Here is a 21,344-nt window from a genome sequence, read left to right as displayed (position 1 = left end):
CGGCATATATTTGCACACGGAGGATCCAAAGGCAATAAACCGCCGGCTGCGTAAAGGAAGCACGAAGTCGGATAAGGCACATACGTGTGTTTTTGTTTGAGTGTTTGGATCAGTTGATCCGAAGGCGCTCTACGGGATTTTGGTGTGCAGGTAAAATAAATACCTCTCTAGAGGATCCGGTGGCAAGAGGTAGAGGGAATTAAGACTGAAGTTATTGCAATGGCTGCACGACCTGCAGGCAGTGCGGCCATGGGCTCGGGTTCACGTCAGGCCAGCACAAATATGAACCTTATATACCATCAAACCATTATACCCACGCAGAAAATCACACACTGCGTAGTTGGCACCTTCACGCTTCCCGGAGCTAGTGATTTTGTGGTAGTGCGTCATGATACCCTTGAGTTGTGGACCCTGCATGTAAACCAGAACACCGCTGAGTGTGTTCACAGCACGCGGCTCTTCACCAACATTAATCAAGTTGCCACCGTACCGACAGTTTCCGAGGCAGTGGGGCAATCCTCAGCGAACCGTGGTGGCGGCATCCTTGACTCCCATCCCAGTTCCCGTCGAGATCAGGCCAGCGGTGGAAGCTCGGCTCTACAGCGGTTGGCCATCACCTCAGAGACGGGAACAATGGTTTTGTTGCGTTATGATTTGGACGAATTACCAATTCCAACTCGTCTAATGCATGACCCGACGGATAGTAGTAAGAATGACATTCCAGGCACTGCATCCACCGAGCACAGCCAGGTGACCTCTCTACGGGGAAGGTTTGTTCGCGTGAGTGAAGTGGACCTCGGACGAAGTGGAGCCCGACTGACCGTGCCGGGCGCACGTCTAGCGGTGGATCCACTTGGTAGAGCCGTCTTTGTGGCGGCGCTGATGAGACAGAAGATTGTGGTGCCGCTACGTAAGCATGAGGAATACTACACGGAACGCATCAACAACCGTATGATGGGTGGTGGGTTGCTTAACGATGAGGGCGATCCCAACGTGTTGCTCATGGGGGATGTTACTGCTGTTGGAAACATTGGTGCGAATGATGAAAACACTGTGGACAATAGTGCTGGTGAGCTGTCGCAACGGAAGAAAGCGACGGTAAGAGACATCATTTCATTTGGATCTCCGGTGGAAGCCCACCGGCAAACAATGATTTACTCCATTTGCGCTCTGGATGGCGCCACAGAAAACGCTACGTTCGCTGCCTTGGAGCAAGAGCTGCCGGAGGTGAACGCTGGTGGGGGGACAGGAGCTGCAGCATCACCCCCGCCTGTGGTTGGTGGTGTTGCAGGGCAGGCATATTTGCGTGTCAACCGTTCCGCCTTGCAGGGCGGTGGTGCAAACAGCAGCGCTAAAGTGAAACAGCTTGTCGTGTATGCTTTTGCCTCTGGGCTGCAGCAGGTGCAACGAACACATCTCGTGCCTGTGCCAGCAACTGCTCATCGGTTAGTGGCCGTACCGGCAACCCCTTTCGGCCCTGGGGGTGTTCTAGTGTGCACCGACGCGGAAATCATTTGGTATGACGTTCTTCCTCAGGTGCACGGTAGTGGATTGCGCGACGGGAAAGGCGGTGATTTGACGTCGAGCTCTAGTGCACAACAACACGGCGGACTGGGACCGTTGGCCCTGTTCAAAACCGCCGCCCCATTCCCACGGCGGGCCGACTTTCGGGAGCAGCTGTACGACCCGATGATTGTTTCTCACGCCAGCACATGCGTGCGTAACGATTTCTTTATGCTGTTACAGGACGACCAGGGTGATATGTTTCGCGTGAGCCTAACGTTGTTGGATGTTCAGCGTTCCTATGACGCCCTTCGCGCAGCGCAACAGAAGCAGCAACAGCTGCGACGCAATCGAGGGGTGTTGGATGCGGCTGAGGCGGCAGTGCCCGCCATTACCGTGCCATCACCGCTTGTTGTGACATACTTTGACACGATACCTCCTACGACCGCTATGGCGCTGTTCCGTCGTGGTTTTGTGTTTGCCGGAAGTGAATCGGCTCCAACACATGGTCTGTATAAAATTATTAAAGATGGGTATGGGTCCGACGCCGAGTATATCTTGTCCAGAATGCGAATGGTGGAACAATCTCGTGTCGACGAAACACGACAAAGGGATAAGCCTTTAGAAGATGCGAAGGAGGGAAACGGTGATACTGGCGGCAATAACAATGGCGGTGACCCGAGCGGTGAAACTGCAAACGGCGATGGCTCAACCAACGGTGCGGACAAGTCAAACACGGGAGATCGCACTGCTTCTGACTCAAGTGTCGTAAACGGTGGCATGGGCCGCCGTAACGATGCAACGGGTGCCATGCCACCCCCGGCGCTTCCTGCGAAAGGCCTTGCCGTCCCACCAGCACCATCAGTGCTTCTACGGAAACAACAGCCAAACAGTCGGGTGGTGCCGCTCTTTCACCCCCATCAAACCCTGCGGCATATGGTGCTGCTGAAGAGCTACCCCAACACACCTCCGGTCGCTTCCCTTATCGTAGGCATTCCACAAGGGCAGCAAAAGCAACCGCAGGTGCAGATCGACGCTGTTGTAGGCAGGGGATCAGATAGCGTTCTTTTCCATGCGCGATACGGATACGCAGCGCGTTTGGAGAGTTCATTCACCCTACAAGCGGTTTTCACGCACTTAATGCCCCTGGCCTCGGCTACCGGGATGCAGGCACAGTGGCTCGAACTGCAACACGAAACCGCGAGGTCGGCCGCGTTTTTGGGTGTTGACAACAGTAGCGCCAGCGGTAAGCGGCATTCCTCCAAGAAGCGAAGTTATCATTCCACCCACACTTCCGTCTGTGATGACAAGCTGCTACTTTCCACTCGACAGGGCACCACCGTGCTCTCACTTGGCCTCGGCAAGCAGGTGGAGCCGGACACTCTTTCGGGCTTTATAACATCCGAGCACACCATAGCTGCAGGTACTTTACGTTATGGAGTTGGCTATGTGCAAATAACTCCGACCTGTATCCTTGTGCTCCCACACCACGGTGACAGCGTTGGGTCGCACTACCAGCAGCCGGCAATGGCAACACCGATGGCTGAGGGGGTCACATGGATGCACCCGCACGGGAAACGAATTCTTGCGGCAGACATCTCTGGAAACACGATGGTGGTCTCCTTCACGCAAGCTGGTGGAATCGCCAGTTTTGATATGGGAATAAGTGGATCACGGTTGCAGCAGCTAGAGATGCTGCCTACATTCCCGCACGCACCGGCAGTATCACTCCTACGTGATCCCGATGGTGAGGCAAATATGTTTAGTGCACGGACCCTAACTTCACTATCCCAACCTTTAACGTTAGCAGCCATCGCGACAGTAAGCCAAGAAGTGTATATTGTCAGCCCCAAAAAACTGCGGGAGCCTCTTGAGACCATCCGCTGCACCTCTGTGGATGACAGGGATAATTGTGGAACCAGTGCAACTGCCGGCGATGCAGCTCCGGCTATTACCTCTGTGCTGCTTACATACCTCGGTCGAAAAGGTGGAGCGCGCCGCCTCTTTTGCTTTATTGGTCACATTGATGGCACGGTGACACGTTGCGAGCTTGACCACATCACCTACAAGGTAATCAACCGCGCCGTGCTGACGTGCGGCACTGCACCGTGCCAGATGATCGCAGGTGATGGTGAGCGGGTGTGCTACATTCTATGCGGGGAATTCAACTGGCGCTGTGACGTACGAGACGGAATGCCAAAAACCGTCCCATGGCGCTTCCCTACGCCGCAGGCAATGTATGCTGCCTTTCGCCGCCCTGCACCACCGGTTGCAACGGCCGGTTCAGGATCCGGATCAAACATAGAGTCGGGAGTAGTAACGGCGGCACGTGAGGAACTGGTGCTTGGGGTTGCAGGAAATACACTCTCCCTCTTCGCTGCTGGTGTAGCCTCTACAGCTGCAGAGACGGGTTTGGAGTACAGTTTTAGTTATACGTCCCTTCCAGTGGCCGGGCGCCGCTTGCTGCAGCACCCGACGAGACCGGAATGTTTATTGGTGATCGGGACAGAACATCGCGGCTATGGCGTAGCCGCCCTCCGCCGTGCTGCGTCAGCTGCGCGGTACAAGGATGGCAGTAGCAGTGGGAGTGGTGCCGCGGCTGATGGCCGTCCCGAATTGTCAGCGGGCGCAGGCGGCATCCCACTGGACAAACCACAGCGCTCCTTGAATCACCCGAACTACTATGTGAGTACTCTACAGTTATACAATCGACGTACCGATAGGTTGGACCCACCCATTTATTTCCAGGAAGGTGAGGCGGTTCTTTCCGCGGCCGTAGGAAGTTTCGTAAAGGACTTTGGTCGCGAGCCGGTGGTGGTGTTAGGGTGCGCTGAACATTTCACACACGGCAGTGGACTTGGTGTTGGGGCGTCGTGGACCCAAGGCCGACTCCGTGCCTTTCGATTTGTGGTAAGTGGTGCCTCAGGACCCAGTGGCAGCAGTGGACCTTCCTTACGACTGGAGCAGCTACACGACACCCCCATCGCTGTCATTGCGGCATCCTCCACAGGATTCGAAGAGGATGGAAACGATGACAACACGGCCACTCAATATGGAGATCAGCCCACAGCTCCTCAATCCAAAGGGGTGGGCGGCGCCATCACGGACTATCCCTCAGCTCTACACATATGTGCGGACGTGGGCCTTCTATTTGTAGGCATGGGTGCAGCGAGTGGGTTACACGTGTATGCATGGGGCCAACGCCGATTCCTACGAAAGCGACGGCTGCCAAACGTGCCGAGTCGTATAACCTCCATTGAGACGGTTTTCGCCACACCACCTAATGTTGTATCATCTTCGTCTGGGACGACAGCAGCGACGACACCGGGGTCGACAACGTACGCTGCCGATCTCTACCGCTGTGGACCGAACAGCACCAACATCGTTAGGGAGCGGCGCCTTCTCATTGTGTGTGGTACGGTAGACCAGTCTGTGTTTATCGCAACAGTTCAGCCTGGAACTTCGAGTGGTTCAGTGGGGTCCATGTCATTCCTCATGCTAATTGCACGTGACGCCGTGCCGCGAAGCATCACCTGCGTCGCGTGCCTGGATGAACGAACAATCGCTGCAGGAGATCGCTTTGGAAATGTTGTCTTCCTTCGACTCCCACAGGATGCCCGACTTGGGTTTGCCGAACCGGTCCAAAATATGACGGACATCGAGCTCGTGGAAGCTGAACGGTACGCTGCAAGTGAGCAACTGCTGGAAGAAATCGCCTTCCATCGTGCAGGGCAGTTGGTTACATCACTGCGCGTACACGACTATGACCCAAGTGACGGTACAGATCCAACGCTGGCGCTACGTATTCTCTTTTACGCAACCACACTTGGTGCAGTTGGTGCTTATACGCCTTTTGTGCGTGAGGAGGACGCCGCGCTGGCCGCCCATCTTCAACCACTCATCGCTAGTCATGTGCGTTGCCCATTGCAGGGTGGCAGCGGTCAGCCAGTCTATAATGCAGCGGCTCGTCTCTCCACTTCTCCGGCTGCTTTCACATCTGTTGTGCACCATGTGATTGAAGGAGATTATGCGCAACTTCTTCTTCATTCCTCCACATCACTCTTCTCCACGGAAGCACGAAGCGAGATGGAGGCGGCGCTTGCACAAAAGGAGCGAGCGGAAGCGGCTCAGAGGAATGTCTTGTCGCTACCCAAGCGAGTGTGGCCCACGTTGGGGGAACTCGTGGCGAAACAACGGGCGTTGGTGGCACTACCACCCTAAAGGTGTAAAAAATGGGTGAGTGAAGCAATGCAGGGAAAGTAGTGAAATAAATAATATGGATACCTTCTGTGTCTTCTTGGTTGTTGTTCTCTTGTGTTGGTTAGCCTCGTTTATTCGGCGTCTGCTTTGGTTTCGATAGGCCTCCTTTTTGCTTTGCTCTCTTCTGGCATTCCAATCGCGTACGCAACGTTTGACTCTTTGTGTGTGTGAGGGGATGAAGGGTGGCGGCGAGGGAAGAGGCATAGCTTCTTGTGAAGATTCAGAAAATTATATGTTTGTTAAGGGATTTATGAAGAATAATGAGGGGGGGAAATAAGTAGAGGAAAGAACTTTTTGTTATTGTGCGGGGAAGTGGTGTTGAATAACTCGTTTACTTGTCATGCATAATGTTAACTTTTGGAGCAAGTGTCACTTAAGACTGTGCCCCGCACAAACACTGTTACCGCGAACAGATACGTTTCCTCCCGCTTTTTTGTACTTTTGCATCCGTTACGTCGTTAGTTCGTACTGGCGTTGTTGCAGGTTGTACTGTTCAGCCCGCAGTTGAATCATTACCCTTTGTTTTCCCCTCTTTATCTCACAATATATTAAATCCGCTTCACTGTCCCCTTCCTCATGTGCTTTATTCTCTCATCCAAGCGGCCCCAGTTGAGCACGACACTGACCAAGGCACAACTTACGCACGGACCTGTGCACATTCACCGCTAAAAGAAAAGGTAAAGGCAAAAGCGAAGGTAGCAAGGTAGAAGAAAAGAAAACATACATCGATAAAACAAAGGGGCGAAACAAGTGTTAAGAGGAAGACGAGGGAGCGTCGCGAAAAAGAAAACTGAGTGAGTCCTCGTGCTAACATATAGACGCGTATATACAAGCAGATATATATATATATATATACCTGTAGTATTGCTGGTCTCCTGTTATTTAGTCACGGCAACTGGAGAGGCGTATTCTTAGGGAAAAGTTCGTTATTCCTTGTGTGCGTGTTTGCGCGTGTGTGTGAGGTGTCCTCCTCCGAGGAGTTTTGTGTGCTTCCTATCGACGAACAGTACACCCGGTATCACCTTACGCGGGTCAGCATTTCATTTAGCACTACACAATGACCAAAAAGAGTGGTCATGAGGGTGGTACCTCCCTTAATGGTAACGGCAGCTCCTCCACAACTCCTTCAAACACCGTCCCCACATCTTTGACCTTCGCTGGGAGTGTCGCTGCGACGCGGAAAACATTTCTGCAACGGGAAGCCGTATTGGATGCCTGTGCTGTCACCACAAACAATGTTGCCTTGGCGCAAGCGCGTCGCACAGCACTGCGTGATAGCGGCGCACGCATTGTGAAATTATTTGAGGAATTGGCTCAAACGTATGCGGCCAACATGAAAACTGCAACAGCATCACAGGAGGGCAGCGGCACAGGAACGCCGAGTGCGAAGGACGGGCCCATCACGGTGGAGCAACTCAACATGATTAACTGCATGGCCGAGGCATACGCAGAGTCGTTTCGTAAGGAATGTGGTCTAGAGCTAGCATTAGGGGATATGGTCATGTCGGACGCCCCCGCAAACACTTCCAAAAAGGAAAATGACAACAGCGGCAGCAGAAACCATAACTCGGCTTCGAAAGGTGGCGATAGCACCGGTGGGGAGGCTGGCGGAACCGCTGCCGGACCGGCGCAGGAGGCCATACGGAGACGGATTGCTCCACTACAACGGGCGCTAGCTAGTGCGAAGGAGTTGCGCAACATACCGACCTACAACAAGGTTCTCTCCGTTGCTCAGAGGGGTAACGTGGGGGCAAATAGCCTAACAACGCTGGTAAAGAATCTGACTGAAACACTGGAGGAGTCACTTCAGGAATTAGAAGGGGGATATGGGTCCTGCTCGAATTCCGCCAATGATGTTGCAGAGTGGGCCTGTTGGGTTCAGCCGCTCGTGCGACTGACCAACGAGTGCCTTCAAACAAAGCCACTAGAAAAAATAATGGAAGGGCCACGTGAGCGCCTGCGTCGTGTGGCCTTTGATGTGGAGGAGAAGCAGCGTGAACAGGAGGACGCGGTGACAGATGGTGATATGGTACGCTCTGAACAACTATACTTTGAGAAGACTGCCCTGCTGGAGAGCATGCGGCCCATATATGATGAGTTGGAGGCAGCAATAGAGGAAAGCAAGCGGGCTTCTGTGGACGAGCCATCGAAGGAGCTGCGGTCACTTGTAAAGGAGCTGAGCACAAAACAGGCACCAAAAGTGTTGGATCGGGAGAAGCAGGTACGAAGGAGGGGGAAAACGGACTTGGAGCGGCTCCTCGCACGTCGTGAGGAAATTATGGCTGCGCGAACAAAGCAGACTTCCACCTTCAAAGTGTACCTTGCTGAATGGGATAAGATGTTCCGTCACAACGAACAGCAGCAGGAAAACTGCCTGCGGGCTATTGAGGAATTGGAGCAGCGACTCAAATATCTCTCGGAAGAGAGAGCCATACTGGTGGAAGACCGGCTGGAGGTGGCTGCCCAGGAGCAACAACGCTCGGAGGACGCAGCGAGTTTCATGTTGTTTGCGGCTCAGCATGAGCAGAAGCTCCGCAAAACTATTGAAAACCTCGATCAAAGCCTTTCATGTGGCGAGAGGGTGCTTGAGGTGGTGCGTTCATCGTACCATCATCTTGGCAAGTATCTCCAGGATATGGTGCAGCGTGAGGCTGATGAGCAACTGCTTGAAGTGCGCAAGGAGCGCCTGTCACACTTTCGTGGGCTCTACCTCACGCTTGGCGAACTTAAATACAAAAAAGAACGGCACTTGGAGGAGTTGGACAAACGCATTGAGTACTATCACGTGCAGCAGGAACTTGCCATGGACACCTTCAACCCTAAAGCGAAGGAGTTCAGTAAGGCCAAGAAAGACCTTCTTGAGGTGAAGGAAACTATGCAGCAACAAATTGACCTTATTGGGCAGAAGGCTGTGAAGCAGTTGGAAGACTTCAAGCCCACAGAACAACTGTTGCTGGCGTCCGGTGTGAAATTTGTCCACCCGGTGAAGGAGCTGGAAGAAATGAACCAGCGACGGACGCAGAAGTTGCTCGAGTACCACAACCTCATGTCTACCATTGGAGATGGTCGATCCCGCGAAGAAGCGGAGGCTAATGGAAAGGTGGCGCCTAAAACGTCTTCATAGCAAGTAGTAACTAACCCGCCTTATATAACTTGCGGGGGGTTGTTGTTGTTTCATTTTGTTGTTTTGTTTTTTTCTTTTTGAAGAAGTTTTTTTTCTTTTGTTCTTTCTTGCGTTAGATCGACAGAGGAGTCGCCAGCGACGAGTAGAGAGTAGGAGAGATGGGTGGAAAGGGTAGGAATGAATGAGTGGCATGGGTCAGATGAGAGATAATTTTCTGAGCTCTCTAGAGACGCACGCTTCCCACCTTTCATCAATATATCTTTTTCGTTTGTTTGTTTGTTTGTTTGTTTGTTTTCTGTCTTCCCATCCTCATTGTCAGATATTGTTGGCGTGACGGGGAGGGAAAGGTACCTGCAGAGGGAAAATATAAGGAGGAGAACTGAGAAGGGCATTTTGGTGCGGAACGAATGAACGATTAAGTGAAGGGAAGGGAAGGGAAAGGAAAGGAAGAAAAGGGAACGCTAAAACACCGAATGTAGATAAGAGGAAGGCTGCGTGTCACATATACCTGCTGCGATCGTCGCTTCAGGTAGTTGTGTTTAGTAATGATGGGTAGTGCTAGTGCATTATTAGTTATCTCCCTTTCCCCTCACATGCGCACATGCTTTTTTTTTTCCTCTTCCGATTCGTAGCTTGCCGTTGTGGCGCCGAATTTCGCCTTCAGTTGTATTCCTTTTTTACTGTTGCTATTTTTACTGGGACGGTGACGGGGTTAGGGCAAGCGTGAGAAGTGAATATTGCAATGCAGCCAAGGATGCAGGAATAATGGAAGTGATGTGTTGTATTCGAGTGAATATGCCGAGAAGCTGATGAAATAGACACCGTTTAATGCTTTCGGCTCCTCGATACCATAGTTTCCCTCCTCATGTTCACTCGTCGCTTACCTGAACACCCTGTCATTACACGGTGGTGAATGCGACTTGTGTCCACCATAAGGGCGAAAGGAGCATAATGAGCTAAGAGGGGAGAAAAATGTTGCCATGCCGAATTCGAAACTGCTTGCTGCTTTACATCTTTCTTATGTGTTTCATCAGTAATGACAAATATTTCGGGGCTAACTGTCGTGTGATGGAAATAGCGTACCGACATGCGTGTTCTTGCAGTAGCTTCACTCCATTTTCTCATCTGTCCTCTTAGAGATTGGCTGGTGTAACGAAGAAAAATGTCGTACCGAGCGGGGGAGATTTATTGAAGCCACTGAGTTTTGTCTCGGGGAAGGGGTAAATAGAGTAAAGGGGGAGAAGAAAGAAGAAGAGGTATCATCTTAACTTCAACAAGCGCCAGGCAGGTCCATTCAAAAGTGTGAGACGGCAGAGGGAATGGCTCCGATCGGCTGAGCAGCAAATACTCCCATTTATAAATACACACATGTACATAAACACCAGATGTGCTTGTGCAGAAAGAAGATGAGCATTTACTGGTTTAATTAAAGATGGGGAATTGTGTGAAGTGTCAGTTAAAGGAGAGGTGAAGGTGAAGGTGAAGTCACCCCTAAACCGCGCAAGTAAGCTGAGGTTTTATGGGCGTGCTAAAAGGATCTGAACAGGAAGTAGAAGAGAGGAACAAAAGCTGCGGTGTTGGTTTATGTTCATGTAAGGTTAGTGTGTCTCGTGGGTGGTACGTTTAGATAAGCAAGGAGGGATTGTGAATATTTCAGGAGTGAAAAAATGAGAGCTCACGGCGCTTCGATTTGTTTATTGGACGCCGCTGTTGGAGGTATTTACCTCCAGCTGTCAAGGGTTTTGTTTTGTGTGTATTGCGCTGCGTGGGAATACACCTTGCATGCAACGTGTACCTTCACGCAGGTTGTGTTTTGCCTTCGAATATTATGATTTCCTTCACTTCTAATTGTTATTACTATTATTACTTTGCACCGACCGCAATGAGTGTCATTTGCCCTTCTCTGGTATCATTTCGGTTTCCTTTGTTGTTGTTGTTGTCTATCCACACACACACATGCATACATTTATTCTATTTAACCCAAAAGTGTCATTCAAAGTGAGTCGGGTTGGGATGTGGTCTACGTGGATGACGCTACTTTCCCTTTCCACGCATTTTGTCCATTCATTCATCCCGATGTTTTTTTTATCTTTTTTTTTTGGTTAATTCCCTCGCTCCGCATGTGTGCTACATGCACCTGTAGCCGTTACGCGGGGTGGTGCTCATTTATCGACACCGTGAAATGCTACTAAAGGGAAGCGGGAAAGAAAGGGGCGGAGAGAGTTGAAAGATGTGGGTGACATAAGCTGGTGAATAGAGAAAAGATCATGTCCATCACGCAACGCGTACATGTATATATATATATATATATATATACGTCCACACACCTCTTCAAGGATATCAGCAGAGGGGAAAAGGAAAGATGAAAGGATGGCCATCCGCCCTTAATCCCATTCATTATATCACCATTTTTTTTTCTGATTGATTCGCCTCTGGGTCACACTTTTCTTCGCTCCCAACTCTTTCCTTTGTTTGTTGTTGTTGCCTGTTTTTGCTGCACTTCAATATACGTTCATGGTTGCGTCATTTCTCTTCTTTTTCCAAAAGAGTGTGGGGGCAGGTTCACGCAACCGTACTAAAGTAAGTACCGACGTCGCACGCCCTACATCAGCCTCTGCATCAACTGCAGCGAAGAAAAACGAAAGGGAAAATATGAACGTACAGAAGGCCATTCAGAGGTTAGGAAGGGAAAAGGAGCAACTTGACAAGTCCCGCGTGCGCGAGTTCTATGCAGCTCCTCTCGAAGACAACATATTTGAGTGGCACTTTACTCTTCTAGGTCCGGCAGACTCGCCATACGCTGAAGGGCTTTACCACGGCGTCCTCCGTTTCTCCAACGACTATCCCTTCAGTCCACCGGATATCACCTTCCTCACCACCAGTGGGCGCTTTGAGGTGGGAAAAAGTATATGCAGCAGCGTTAGTAGTTACCATCCGGAGCTGTGGCAGCCACGTTATGACATTGCCCTCGTTCTCGTAGCATTGCGAGCTTTTATGGCACAGGATGATGAGGAGGGTATCGGCGCTCTTGCACGCCAGTACGTGAGTGCAGATGAGAAGCGGAGGCTCGCGCGTGAGGCGCGGAAGTTTAGTTGCGCGGTTTGTGGCATGAAATCGGCCGAGTCCCTCTGGCACGAAGAAATGGAGGGCCACCCTCCCGTCGGGGCTGAAGTCGAGGCGAGTGTTCCACAATTGCCGAAGCGCAAAAAACCGGATGCAAATGAAAGCGGTGACAATGATAAAAAAGCGAAAGCATGTGCCGACGCCGGTAACAACACCAGCATCAGCACCAGTGACAATTGTAACAATGCCACCACTGGGAGCAGTGGTGGCGGAGAGGAAGAAGCGGCGGCAACTCCCGAAACTACTGAGGACACCGCGGAAAAGGCCGAGGAGAAGTTATTAGATATCGCAGAGAGGTCTGTTCAAACAGAAGAAAGATCAGAACCCGTCGCGCCAGGCGTTCGTCTGCGTCTCGGCCAGCGCTTACTGATAAATCTCTCGTACTCCATGCTTGACAACGTGATTTGGGTGTGTTCAGCCATTTGCTTCGCAATCCTCGTGAAGAAAGCACTTTGGGGATAAGAAAGGAGAAAGGGTTTTGCAATAGCTCCCATAGTCACCTCCATTCGTGTCGGACCTGTGCAGCGTCGCTAACACATTAATGGATCTACTCTTATCTGTCGAAGCCACTAATTCCAATTAGTATCAGCAGGAGAGTAAGCAAAATGAAGAGAGTTTATATCTGTGTTGCTTTGCTTTTTTTTTTTTTAATTATGCATTCCCTTATTGAGCGCCCACACCTCGTGGGGTCATTCACTTACATATGGTAATTCACTGAAGCGGCAAAAAAGGAAAGAGCAGACGAAGGCGTGTGGAAGAAAAGAAAAGTTGTAAGCAGAAACAATTGGAGGAACGAAGGTATGAGAAAAATTGTCACGCCTGCTACAAGTGCAACCGGTTGTGAGTCGCCCAAGGGACTCCTTCACATATATACACGCCGTTACTGCTCGCTGAACAGTAATGAAAGCTTTGGTATGTGTTTGCACAAGGAGACTTAGGTGAAGACATTCAGATGTGCGCTTTTACTGGCATTACGCAAGGTTTGCTCTGTTCACTTCACTTTTGTTTTTCCTTTAGTCAGTAGTGATTCCCATATTTAACAGTTTATCTTATTTGGGCAACTGACGCCTACACTTAGAGCACACGTGCTGCGTACGGCAACGCCTTGAATATAGGACATACGCACCACTAACAGAAAGTAAATACGTATTCTATCATGCAGCCAACGGGGCGCCGGAACAAGCGTGTTAGCGTGCAAGACCCAGGTGTAAAGGATGCAGAATCCACCATCGGTGGTGCCGTCAGCGGCACTGTGGTATCGGGTGGAGGTGGTGATGTGGCATCCGTCAATGCGGTCCCGGCGATGAGCGAACAAACAAAACTGTTGTATCTTAGCGTTTCCGCTGGTCGTGCTTTCCCATATGTGGCACAGTGGATGCACAGCAAAGCGGATGAAATGGAGGGCACTGTGGCCCAACTCAGTCAAACGGCGCAGAAAACCACGATGGCGGCTATTGATGCGAAACATGAGGCTGTAAAAACGGCCCGCAAAGGTCACGAAAAGGGACGGGTGAAGCTGACGACGGAATTGCAGATGGTGCAGTCTGTGCGGGACCACCAGCGGAACGCGGGGGCTGCGTGGTTGGAAGCCTTCAGAGAGTCGGCAGAGGCGTGCGTAGCTGAGTTGTTAGAGATGAAGAAGGAACTCCATAAACGATGGGCAGCCATTGCAGAGTGGATTGAGGGTGGCGGTCGAGAGGAAGTGCTGCAAAAGTTGACTGCACTGAGGGCCAGACACACCGTCCTGCAAAACCTTTCCGAGCGTGTGGTGGCACGTGAGGGGCTGAGGCGAGAACAGACCCTGCAACGTATGCGCGAAACGATGGATACATTAGTCGGCGAGGTTAGTGAAGCTGTGACATGGGACATGCACCAAAGATTGCACGGCTCCCGACCTGTGTTTAGCAGCTCAAATCAGCGGGGCGGTGCAGTGACAGCAAGTGAAGGTGACGATGATTACGCTTGGCTCGCTGAGACTGAAGATGAGCGGATAGTGCGACTGGAGGAGGCCAAGCTTTCACGGCAGCTTCTGATCATGCGGCGGGAGAAGTTTGAAAGGAAGCGGTTGCAGCAAGAGAAGCGACAGCAGCGGCTGCGGATCAAGATAAGAGCAGATGAGAACGAAGAAGTTGAAGATACACTAGAGAGAGGAGACGGGTGCGTGAGCGCCGCAACGCCCAACGTAAGTGAGCAAAAAGTTCCCCGTATCGATATGCTGCCTGCTGTGAGGCCTCAGTCGGCATCCAGCAGCACGGCTCTCCCTCGGGAGAAAAAGTTACTGACCTCTGCGGCCCGTCATGGAGGCGGCAGCCCATCACCTCTTTTGCCTCAACTACCCACGCAAAGCAACAATACGGAGACGAGGAACACAGCATCATTGGGTCGTCGAATGGACGGCCCTCCAACGACGGAGGGCGGGGATGGGGAGACTTCACGCCATCTCCACCCATCTGTGAGAAACCAGCCGTTTATGTTTGGAGAAAGTTCAGCCAAAGAAACTAACAATTCCTCGCCCTCACCGGTTCCGGCTGGCGTCACAGCAAGAGGGGAAACAGCCTCACCCAAGTGGCTCGACAAAGCGAAGAAACGACCAGGCCCGGAGGATAGTGGTAACTACAATGAGAACACCGGCAACAAGTACACTCCCACCCTTACGTCTAAAAAGTCTAGCCGAAGTCCCGTTCAGTATACCTCTGGAGCACACTGCATACTGAAGCAGAACGTATCAAACATCAAACGTCCGCCAATTGTCCTTCCCCCAAGCATATCTGGCCGCGGCGTGAGTGAGCGCTACAACGCTGACCACATCGCGACTCTCCTCTCAGCACTGAGTGAGGACAAGGCCCACTTTGCCGCTTCGAAAAGAAGCACACAGAAAGAGGTGCGTGAGCTTCAACAGAAGTTGCGGGCTCAACAAGAGGAGACTGCACGGTTGTTTGACAACAACGTGTCGCTAGAAAGGCAGCGGGCGCAACTACTGGCTCAACGCGAGGCTCAACTAATTAAGTTGAGCGTTTGTAAGGAGAAGCAAGTAACTGAAGACGAGACGCGGAATTTCGACACGGAGTTACTAAACGAGGGTCTGACGTGCACACTCGATGTGGTGAAGCACTGTATGAAGCAGCGTCTCGCAGAGATTGCGCAGGTGCGCGAGGCCATTGACGTGTTCAACGCTGGGATCGCCGAGCGTGAGCGAAAACTTCAGATTGTTAGGGAGTACTGGCGACGCAACTCCAAGGCCTTTGCACAATCTGAGCAAAGGCACTCCATTCAGTTTGGTGGTGCCACGGGAAGTACTCTCTCTGGGTTAAGCAACACCGACGCCTCTTCTCCAGATGCCCCGAGGAGCGTGGCCGCCTCATATCGGGTCGGTCATGTCCCCGGAGTGCAACTTTCGCCCAAGTGGACACCTGCTCACCGGCGAAGTACTGTCAGTTACGCCGCAAGTGTCAGCCCTTCTTTGGTATCTGGGGGTGATTGGGGATCCACTGCTCAGAACGACATTCCCGCACTCGGATTGTGTGGCTTCGACGTTGTGTCACGTTTCATACAAGATATTTTTGATGAGATCCCCTTATCAGATGTTCCTGAGAGGCTCTTCATTGGGCACACGCGATAGGACCAATTGTGTTAGCGAGTGCGTAGTGTGCTGGGTCGAACTGAAGGTAAGAAAAATGAAAAAGGAGAAAAGTGAGGGGCGAGCCGTGCACAGAGTTTTTCGGTTGTGGTCAAGTGGGTAGAGTTTCCTCAACGAGTTGTTGGCTTCTTCTTTTTAATTTTTTTTTAAGACTATCTTTTTCTCGTTTGCTGATATGATAATTTGCTGCTTCTACCACTGTTTTCCATTTATGGGTGTAGGAGTGAGAGCGGCGACGTTCTGTTCACTGCATCTTTCCTTTGCATTTGTCATCGGCATGCGTTGACCGTTTATTAGATGTCACACAAGCGCTTCCCACCATTGTTTACTATTTATTTGTCCATCCTTCGCTACCAGCTGCCGTTATTATTGCAGTTAATGGTTGGTAAGGACTACCTTGAAATGTACAGTTACAGATCCCATATTTATTTATATTTACAGTTATTTGTATACAACATGTGATAACTCTTTTGTAGGCGAAACCAGCTGTAGTGTATGGGTGGATGGGAAGAGCACTTTACTGCGTGTTTATATTCCCTAAGCTTTTTGGGAGGGGGAAGCTTTAGTGGGCTTTCCCTGAACTTAACGCGTCTCCCAATGGGGCAATGAAAAGGTGGAAAGGTACTAAAACAACCGAATCACTAATGGACCTTTGTCACGCCGTTGCGTGATGTCGTCCCAACTGCCGTTTACAGCTATTTTGCCCCACTTCTACTTTAATGAATGATTGTATTTTTTTTTTCTTTTTGGGACTTATTTTATTCCCTTTCTATCCCTATTTGTCTTATTTCTTTGGTCTGGGGCGAAAAGAAGGAAGAATACCACATCAAATATCTTAACGTGACATTATAGAAAGCGGCGTGCTTTCGGGTGTTGGTGCTCTCTCACCCCCCTTGTATGCAAGGACGAGCTCACGTCAGTCGCTTGATTAAGTCACCCACCGCGCCGTTTGCAGGCGTGTAGTAGTTATTGCTATTATTATTTTTTTTTAAGCGCTTAGAGTGGGTGGGAGAGGGGGGAAAAGAAAAAATCGGAAGAAAGGAAAGGTTGGATGAAAAGCAACTGGAGAGACAAGAAAAATGGAAGGCGTTGGATTCGATCCGCCTTTGGAAACGGATCGTTGTTGGCTGCCTGCGCCGGAATGATGATCGTTGTGCTGTGCTACAAAATGACGAAGCCAGTTGAAAGAAGGACGGAGGGAAGCGAAAAACAGGGAATTAAGGCGGAGGGAAGGCAAGAAAAAAATGCCCGCGAGGAGGATTCCTTCGCTCCACCGATCGCCGACGACATCCAACGTCGGGCAGTACCGCGCCCACCCTCCGCCCGACCGAAAACCTACACTCCCATTACAGTCGCCGCTGATGCAAAGAGGCAAGAAGCAGATCTGCTGGCGGGGTTGTTGTTTTTTCTTCCACCTGAACAGCAGCGCCAATCGCTGATGCAGCGGCTTCACTCCATTATGAGCGCTGGCACCCGGGTAGCCGGTTCCCTCTCGTCCGGTCAAATGAAGGTCATGAAGTTGTTAACTGAAAACGGCACCTGGCGCCCGCCGAGAGAAGCGCTTTTCACGCCAAAGGGCGTTTCGAACCTCAAGCGGGTACCGGTACCTCGTTGGAACCTCGAATGGGATAACTTCACACACTCAACACCGTTGGGAGAGCGCAAATTCTTCAACTTAGTCTTCACTTTTGCTGGTGGCGCGGCATTTAAACGGAAGTCCCACGAAAGAGAAACGAAGAAAGAAAATAGGGGAAATTTTTCAGAAACACGGGGGAGGGATCAAAAACGCGGCGAAAATGAGAAGAAGAGGAAAGGAGGGGGAGAAGAGGGAAAACGAAGAAGGGGCCGACGGAAACGGCGGTCATTCGCCTTCTCCTCTAACCACACATTTGCGGAAGAACGACTGAAACACGTGATGTTGTCAGCCCACTGGGACAGTAAATATTACACCGACATTAACTTTTTAGGTGCTTCCGACTCCGCCGTCCCGTTGGTGTACTTACTGGAAACCATGCGGCTTATATCCGTCCTCTCTGACACGGTTGCGGCGCTGTCCGAGGCCGGTAACAAACCGCGGTGGAGGAACTCTCGGGCAACAGATCATGACGATGAGGCCCTGTGTCGTTGGGTACCTCGTGTACTTTCACCATCTTACCTTACTGTGTTGCGGTACTATTACGCCCAGGATAGGGAGTCTTCCGCATGCCTGAGTGGGGTCACGGGTTCGTTATGGCAGAGGCGCTCCATGAGAAACTCGAAAACTTCGGCTAAACGCCAGGTGGGAGGTGGTTTTCTTCAGTTGCTTCGGCGGGTGAATCACCTCCCAGCCATCACTGTTGCCTTGTTTGATGGCGAGGAGGCCTTCGTGCGTTGGGAAGGAGATGACAACACATACGGTTCTTCTCATCTTGCAAAGATGTGGAAGATGATGAATATCAGTGGCAACATGAACGCGGGAGGTAATGTGAGGATGAACAAGGTTAAGGTTGTTAACAGTATGAAGGTGGAATTGGGCTCCGTATCAGAAGACTCAGAAGCGGCTGCATCGTCACGCTTTAATTCTATCGATCTTTTTATATTGTACGACCTCATGGGTAGTGCTGGGACGCAGTTTCAAAATTTCTTTCCCGATCAGAGCGGAATAGCTTTTGCGCGGCTTGCCGATGTGGAACGCATGCACCGGCGCGAAGCGGCCGAACTGTGGCGACTTCAAGAAGAAGCGGGAAAGGTTGAGGAAAACAAGCGGAAGTGGTGGCGGTCGGAAACAACGTCGAAATCATCGTCAGCTGCCGCACCAACAAGCGATGCAAGCCGCATTTCATCATTTAAAAAAGCATGTTCAAAATATCTGCCGCGGCTATGGTGCTTACACGGTCCGCCACATGAGATGTTCACATTGTACGGCGTGCCGCGCCTAGACGGCACATCGTTGCCCAGCAGTGAATTGGCCAATTTGTGGTTGCCACCCGCCAGTGGTGACAACGCGGGCAGCACAAACACCAACAATGATGGAAAAAATAGTGAGGTTGGTCGCAATGTCAATGTGTTCTTTCCTTCTTGGCAAGCACGGGCTCAAGGTCCAATACTTGAGGGCATCTCAGGGGTAATGGACGACCACACACACTGGCTAGAGACGGAGCGTGTGCTGCATCTTATACCGATTCCTTTTCCGCCTGCGTGGCACACGGCTCAAGATAATGAAAGTGAAATTGATGGTGGCACCGTCGTCGATCTTTTTCGTGTGCTGAGTGACTTCTCCTTGCGACTAGGTGAGGGATGGATGGATGCAAGTTGAATGCTGGAACGTGGAAAGGATAAAATCATATATATATACATATATATATGCACATTTTTCTTAAAGGTGGGAGGGAGAAAAAGGGTGGATCGAAGTTGTTTGGAAAAAAAAGAGGGGTGTGAATGTGAATATGCGATCACTAAAAAAAACAGAACAACTTTGCAGCAGGAAGGATTGCTTGTGTCCAAGTAGGAGCTGGGGGAAATTACAATCAAATATATATATATCGTAATGTCATTTAAACAGTATAACCAACAGTATGGGCTACTGCGTGCTGTAAATTATAATAATGGGGACGGAAGGTAACAATATTGGCCCACCTATCACGTTGCTACCTTTCCTCATTTCACACCTTATCCATTATGTTCCTATTTTTTCTGTGGTTCTTTTACTTGCGTTTCAGTTAGTGGCAGTTCGACTGCTGATGATCTTCCTTTCGAGTACCTTCAGGTATTTTTTTTCTCTGTATTTCAAACTGTCTGCTTTGATCCGTAAGGTTAAATATATCTCATGTAGGTATGTATACGGACCGGTCACAATCACTCACACACACACACATCCCCTCTTTTCTTTACTTTTCTATTTTTGGTCCCTTTCATGATTTAACCCTTACAAACTGGAAAGCTGTAAAATAAAAGAACATTACATCATATATAATTTGTTGCAGAAACGATCTCACGCACAGTGCAGGACAAAAAAGGAAAGGAGGGCAACACGAAACGGTTTAAATGTTTTGGCGCTTCCCTGCCGCATTGTTGTGCCTGAGGAAGCCATCCGTGGCGTACGAGCGGTTAGTGATGACGGGTACCATAAACCGTGATCTGCAGCAAGTCACCGCTTTGCCCGTTTTTGATCGTCTTCACAATGACTTGGAGACCTTCGTCAAGAGTAGCGACCGGTTCCAGCCCCGACGCGTGGAGTTGCGACCGCCCAACCGCTTAGGCGTCACCCCCTTATTTTTTCGTCGACGAGAACAGGAGGAAAAAGTTCAGCGTGCACTCGCTGAAATGGATGAGGACGGGTCGTCATCAACGGGTGGCGGAACAGGTTGCGTCTACCACCCACTCTCCCGCGTGAAGGGCCTTTATGTTTATGGTGGAGTAGGTTGCGGTAAAACTATGCTGATGGACCTCCTTTACGAGAATGCCCCATCCACCATTAAGAAACATCGCGTACATTTTCATCACTTCATGCTTGACGTGCAGCGCACTCTCCACACAGTAACACATGAGTCCAAGAGTGACGGAACACAAGTGGCACGTCGAACACCCGACGCAGCCATTAACTCCTTCGATGAAGTCGCACAGCGGATGATGAGCAACGTGGAATTGCTCTGCTTTGATGAAGTGGCCGTAACTGATGTGGCCCATGCGATGATTCTCCGCCGTCTCTTCCATGCCTTTTATAAGCTTGGCGTCGTAGTCATATTTACTTCCAACCGAGCCCCGGACGACCTCTACCTCGGCGGTCTCAACCGGGAGGGTTTCCTTCCATTCATTGAATTGATAAAACGCCAGTGTGAGGTGTATGACATGTGTAGTAACACGGACCACAGACTCAGTGATGCTGGTGATGCAAAGACGTACCTCGCTCCAATCAATGAAGCCAACACAGCGACGTTTAATGAACAGTTTCTGCAATTTTGCAAGGGGATGCCTGCCGAACGGCGGGTGTTGCGGGTGTTTGGTCGGGATGTGGAGGTGCCAGCCGCTTGCGGTGGAGTCTGTCGGTTTCATTTTATGGAAATATGCGGCGGGGAACTCTCAGCAGCGGACTACTCGGTTATCGCCAAGACATTCAATACGGTGTTTATTGAGGGCGTTCCGCGTTTCACGTACAACAGCACCGATGTGAAGCATCGGTTCTTACTTCTAATTGATGAACTGTACGAACACCGTTGTAAGGTTGTGATCTATGCCCAAGTGGAGATTATGCTGTTGCAGGAAAGTAAGGAAGAGTTTGAGGCGGCGCACATCTCTTCAGGCACCACGGCGGCTACTGAAGCTGAGGTGAAACCCATTACGCAAGAGTTTGCACGGTTATCGGAGTTCGAGCGGGAAATTGGCAGAAGCTTATTAGATCATACCGACTCAGCATTTCAAATGGAGCGCTGCCTCTCCCGGTTGTGTGAAATGCGCACTCAACAGTACCTCAAGTCCCCACATCGCTATGAGGAAGTGTCATTAAGTACCGGAGCGTGATGAAGGCGACTTGTTGTTTCCCTATTAGTCACTGTGGTTGCTATCGTATAGTCAGAAAGGGAGGAGGGTCAAAAACGCAAAAAAAAAAGGAAAAAAAGGAAAAGAAAAGAAAAGAAAAGAAATGGAGGCGCGGGCGTCAAATAGTTTCTTCATAACTTGATGTTTCTCACACGCGCACATGCTCACACACCTTCTTATTTT

General features: G+C 50.6%; 6 protein-coding genes across 6 annotated transcripts, besides 7 other annotated features; all 6 read left to right on the top strand.

Moving 5' to 3' along the window:
* Positions 1-21,344: part of a sequence feature (sequence corresponds to BAC RPCI93-21H15) that runs on past both edges of the window.
* Positions 220-5,724, top strand: Tb927.7.6980 (hypothetical protein, conserved; the record flags this gene model as incomplete). The annotated part of the gene is made up of 1 exon (XM_841225.1): positions 220-5,724. The coding sequence occupies one exon, from the start codon at positions 220-222 to the stop codon at positions 5,722-5,724; it is 5,505 nt and encodes a 1,834-aa protein (XP_846318.1).
* Positions 6,574-6,618: a microsatellite.
* Positions 6,821-8,887, top strand: Tb927.7.6970 (paraflagellar rod protein, putative; the record flags this gene model as incomplete). The annotated part of the gene is made up of 1 exon (XM_841224.1): positions 6,821-8,887. The coding sequence occupies one exon, from the start codon at positions 6,821-6,823 to the stop codon at positions 8,885-8,887; it is 2,067 nt and encodes a 688-aa protein (XP_846317.1).
* Positions 9,151-9,181: a microsatellite.
* Positions 9,305-9,346: a microsatellite.
* Positions 11,174-11,203: a microsatellite.
* On the top strand, positions 11,540-12,472 carry Tb927.7.6960 (ubiquitin-conjugating enzyme, putative; the record flags this gene model as incomplete). Its single annotated transcript, XM_841223.1, has 1 exon — positions 11,540-12,472. The coding sequence occupies one exon, from the start codon at positions 11,540-11,542 to the stop codon at positions 12,470-12,472; it is 933 nt and encodes a 310-aa protein (XP_846316.1).
* On the top strand, positions 13,167-15,629 carry Tb927.7.6950 (hypothetical protein, conserved; the record flags this gene model as incomplete). Its single annotated transcript, XM_841222.1, has 1 exon — positions 13,167-15,629. The coding sequence occupies one exon, from the start codon at positions 13,167-13,169 to the stop codon at positions 15,627-15,629; it is 2,463 nt and encodes an 820-aa protein (XP_846315.1).
* Tb927.7.6940 (glutaminyl cyclase, putative) lies at positions 16,699-18,942 on the top strand (the record flags this gene model as incomplete). The annotated part of the gene is made up of 1 exon (XM_841221.1): positions 16,699-18,942. The coding sequence occupies one exon, from the start codon at positions 16,699-16,701 to the stop codon at positions 18,940-18,942; it is 2,244 nt and encodes a 747-aa protein (XP_846314.1).
* Positions 18,969-18,997: a microsatellite.
* Positions 19,671-21,143, top strand: Tb927.7.6930 (ATPase, putative; the record flags this gene model as incomplete). The annotated part of the gene is made up of 1 exon (XM_841220.1): positions 19,671-21,143. One exon carries the CDS (start codon positions 19,671-19,673, stop codon positions 21,141-21,143), a length of 1,473 nt encoding a protein of 490 aa, XP_846313.1.
* Positions 21,223-21,265: a microsatellite.

This window comes from Trypanosoma brucei, chromosome 7 (assembly GCF_000002445.2).
Source record: "Trypanosoma brucei brucei TREU927 chromosome 7, complete sequence".
NCBI classification, from domain to species: domain Eukaryota; phylum Euglenozoa; class Kinetoplastea; order Trypanosomatida; family Trypanosomatidae; genus Trypanosoma; species Trypanosoma brucei.
Note: the sequence above shows the minus strand (reverse complement) of the source record. Positions and strands in the feature narration are given on the sequence as shown.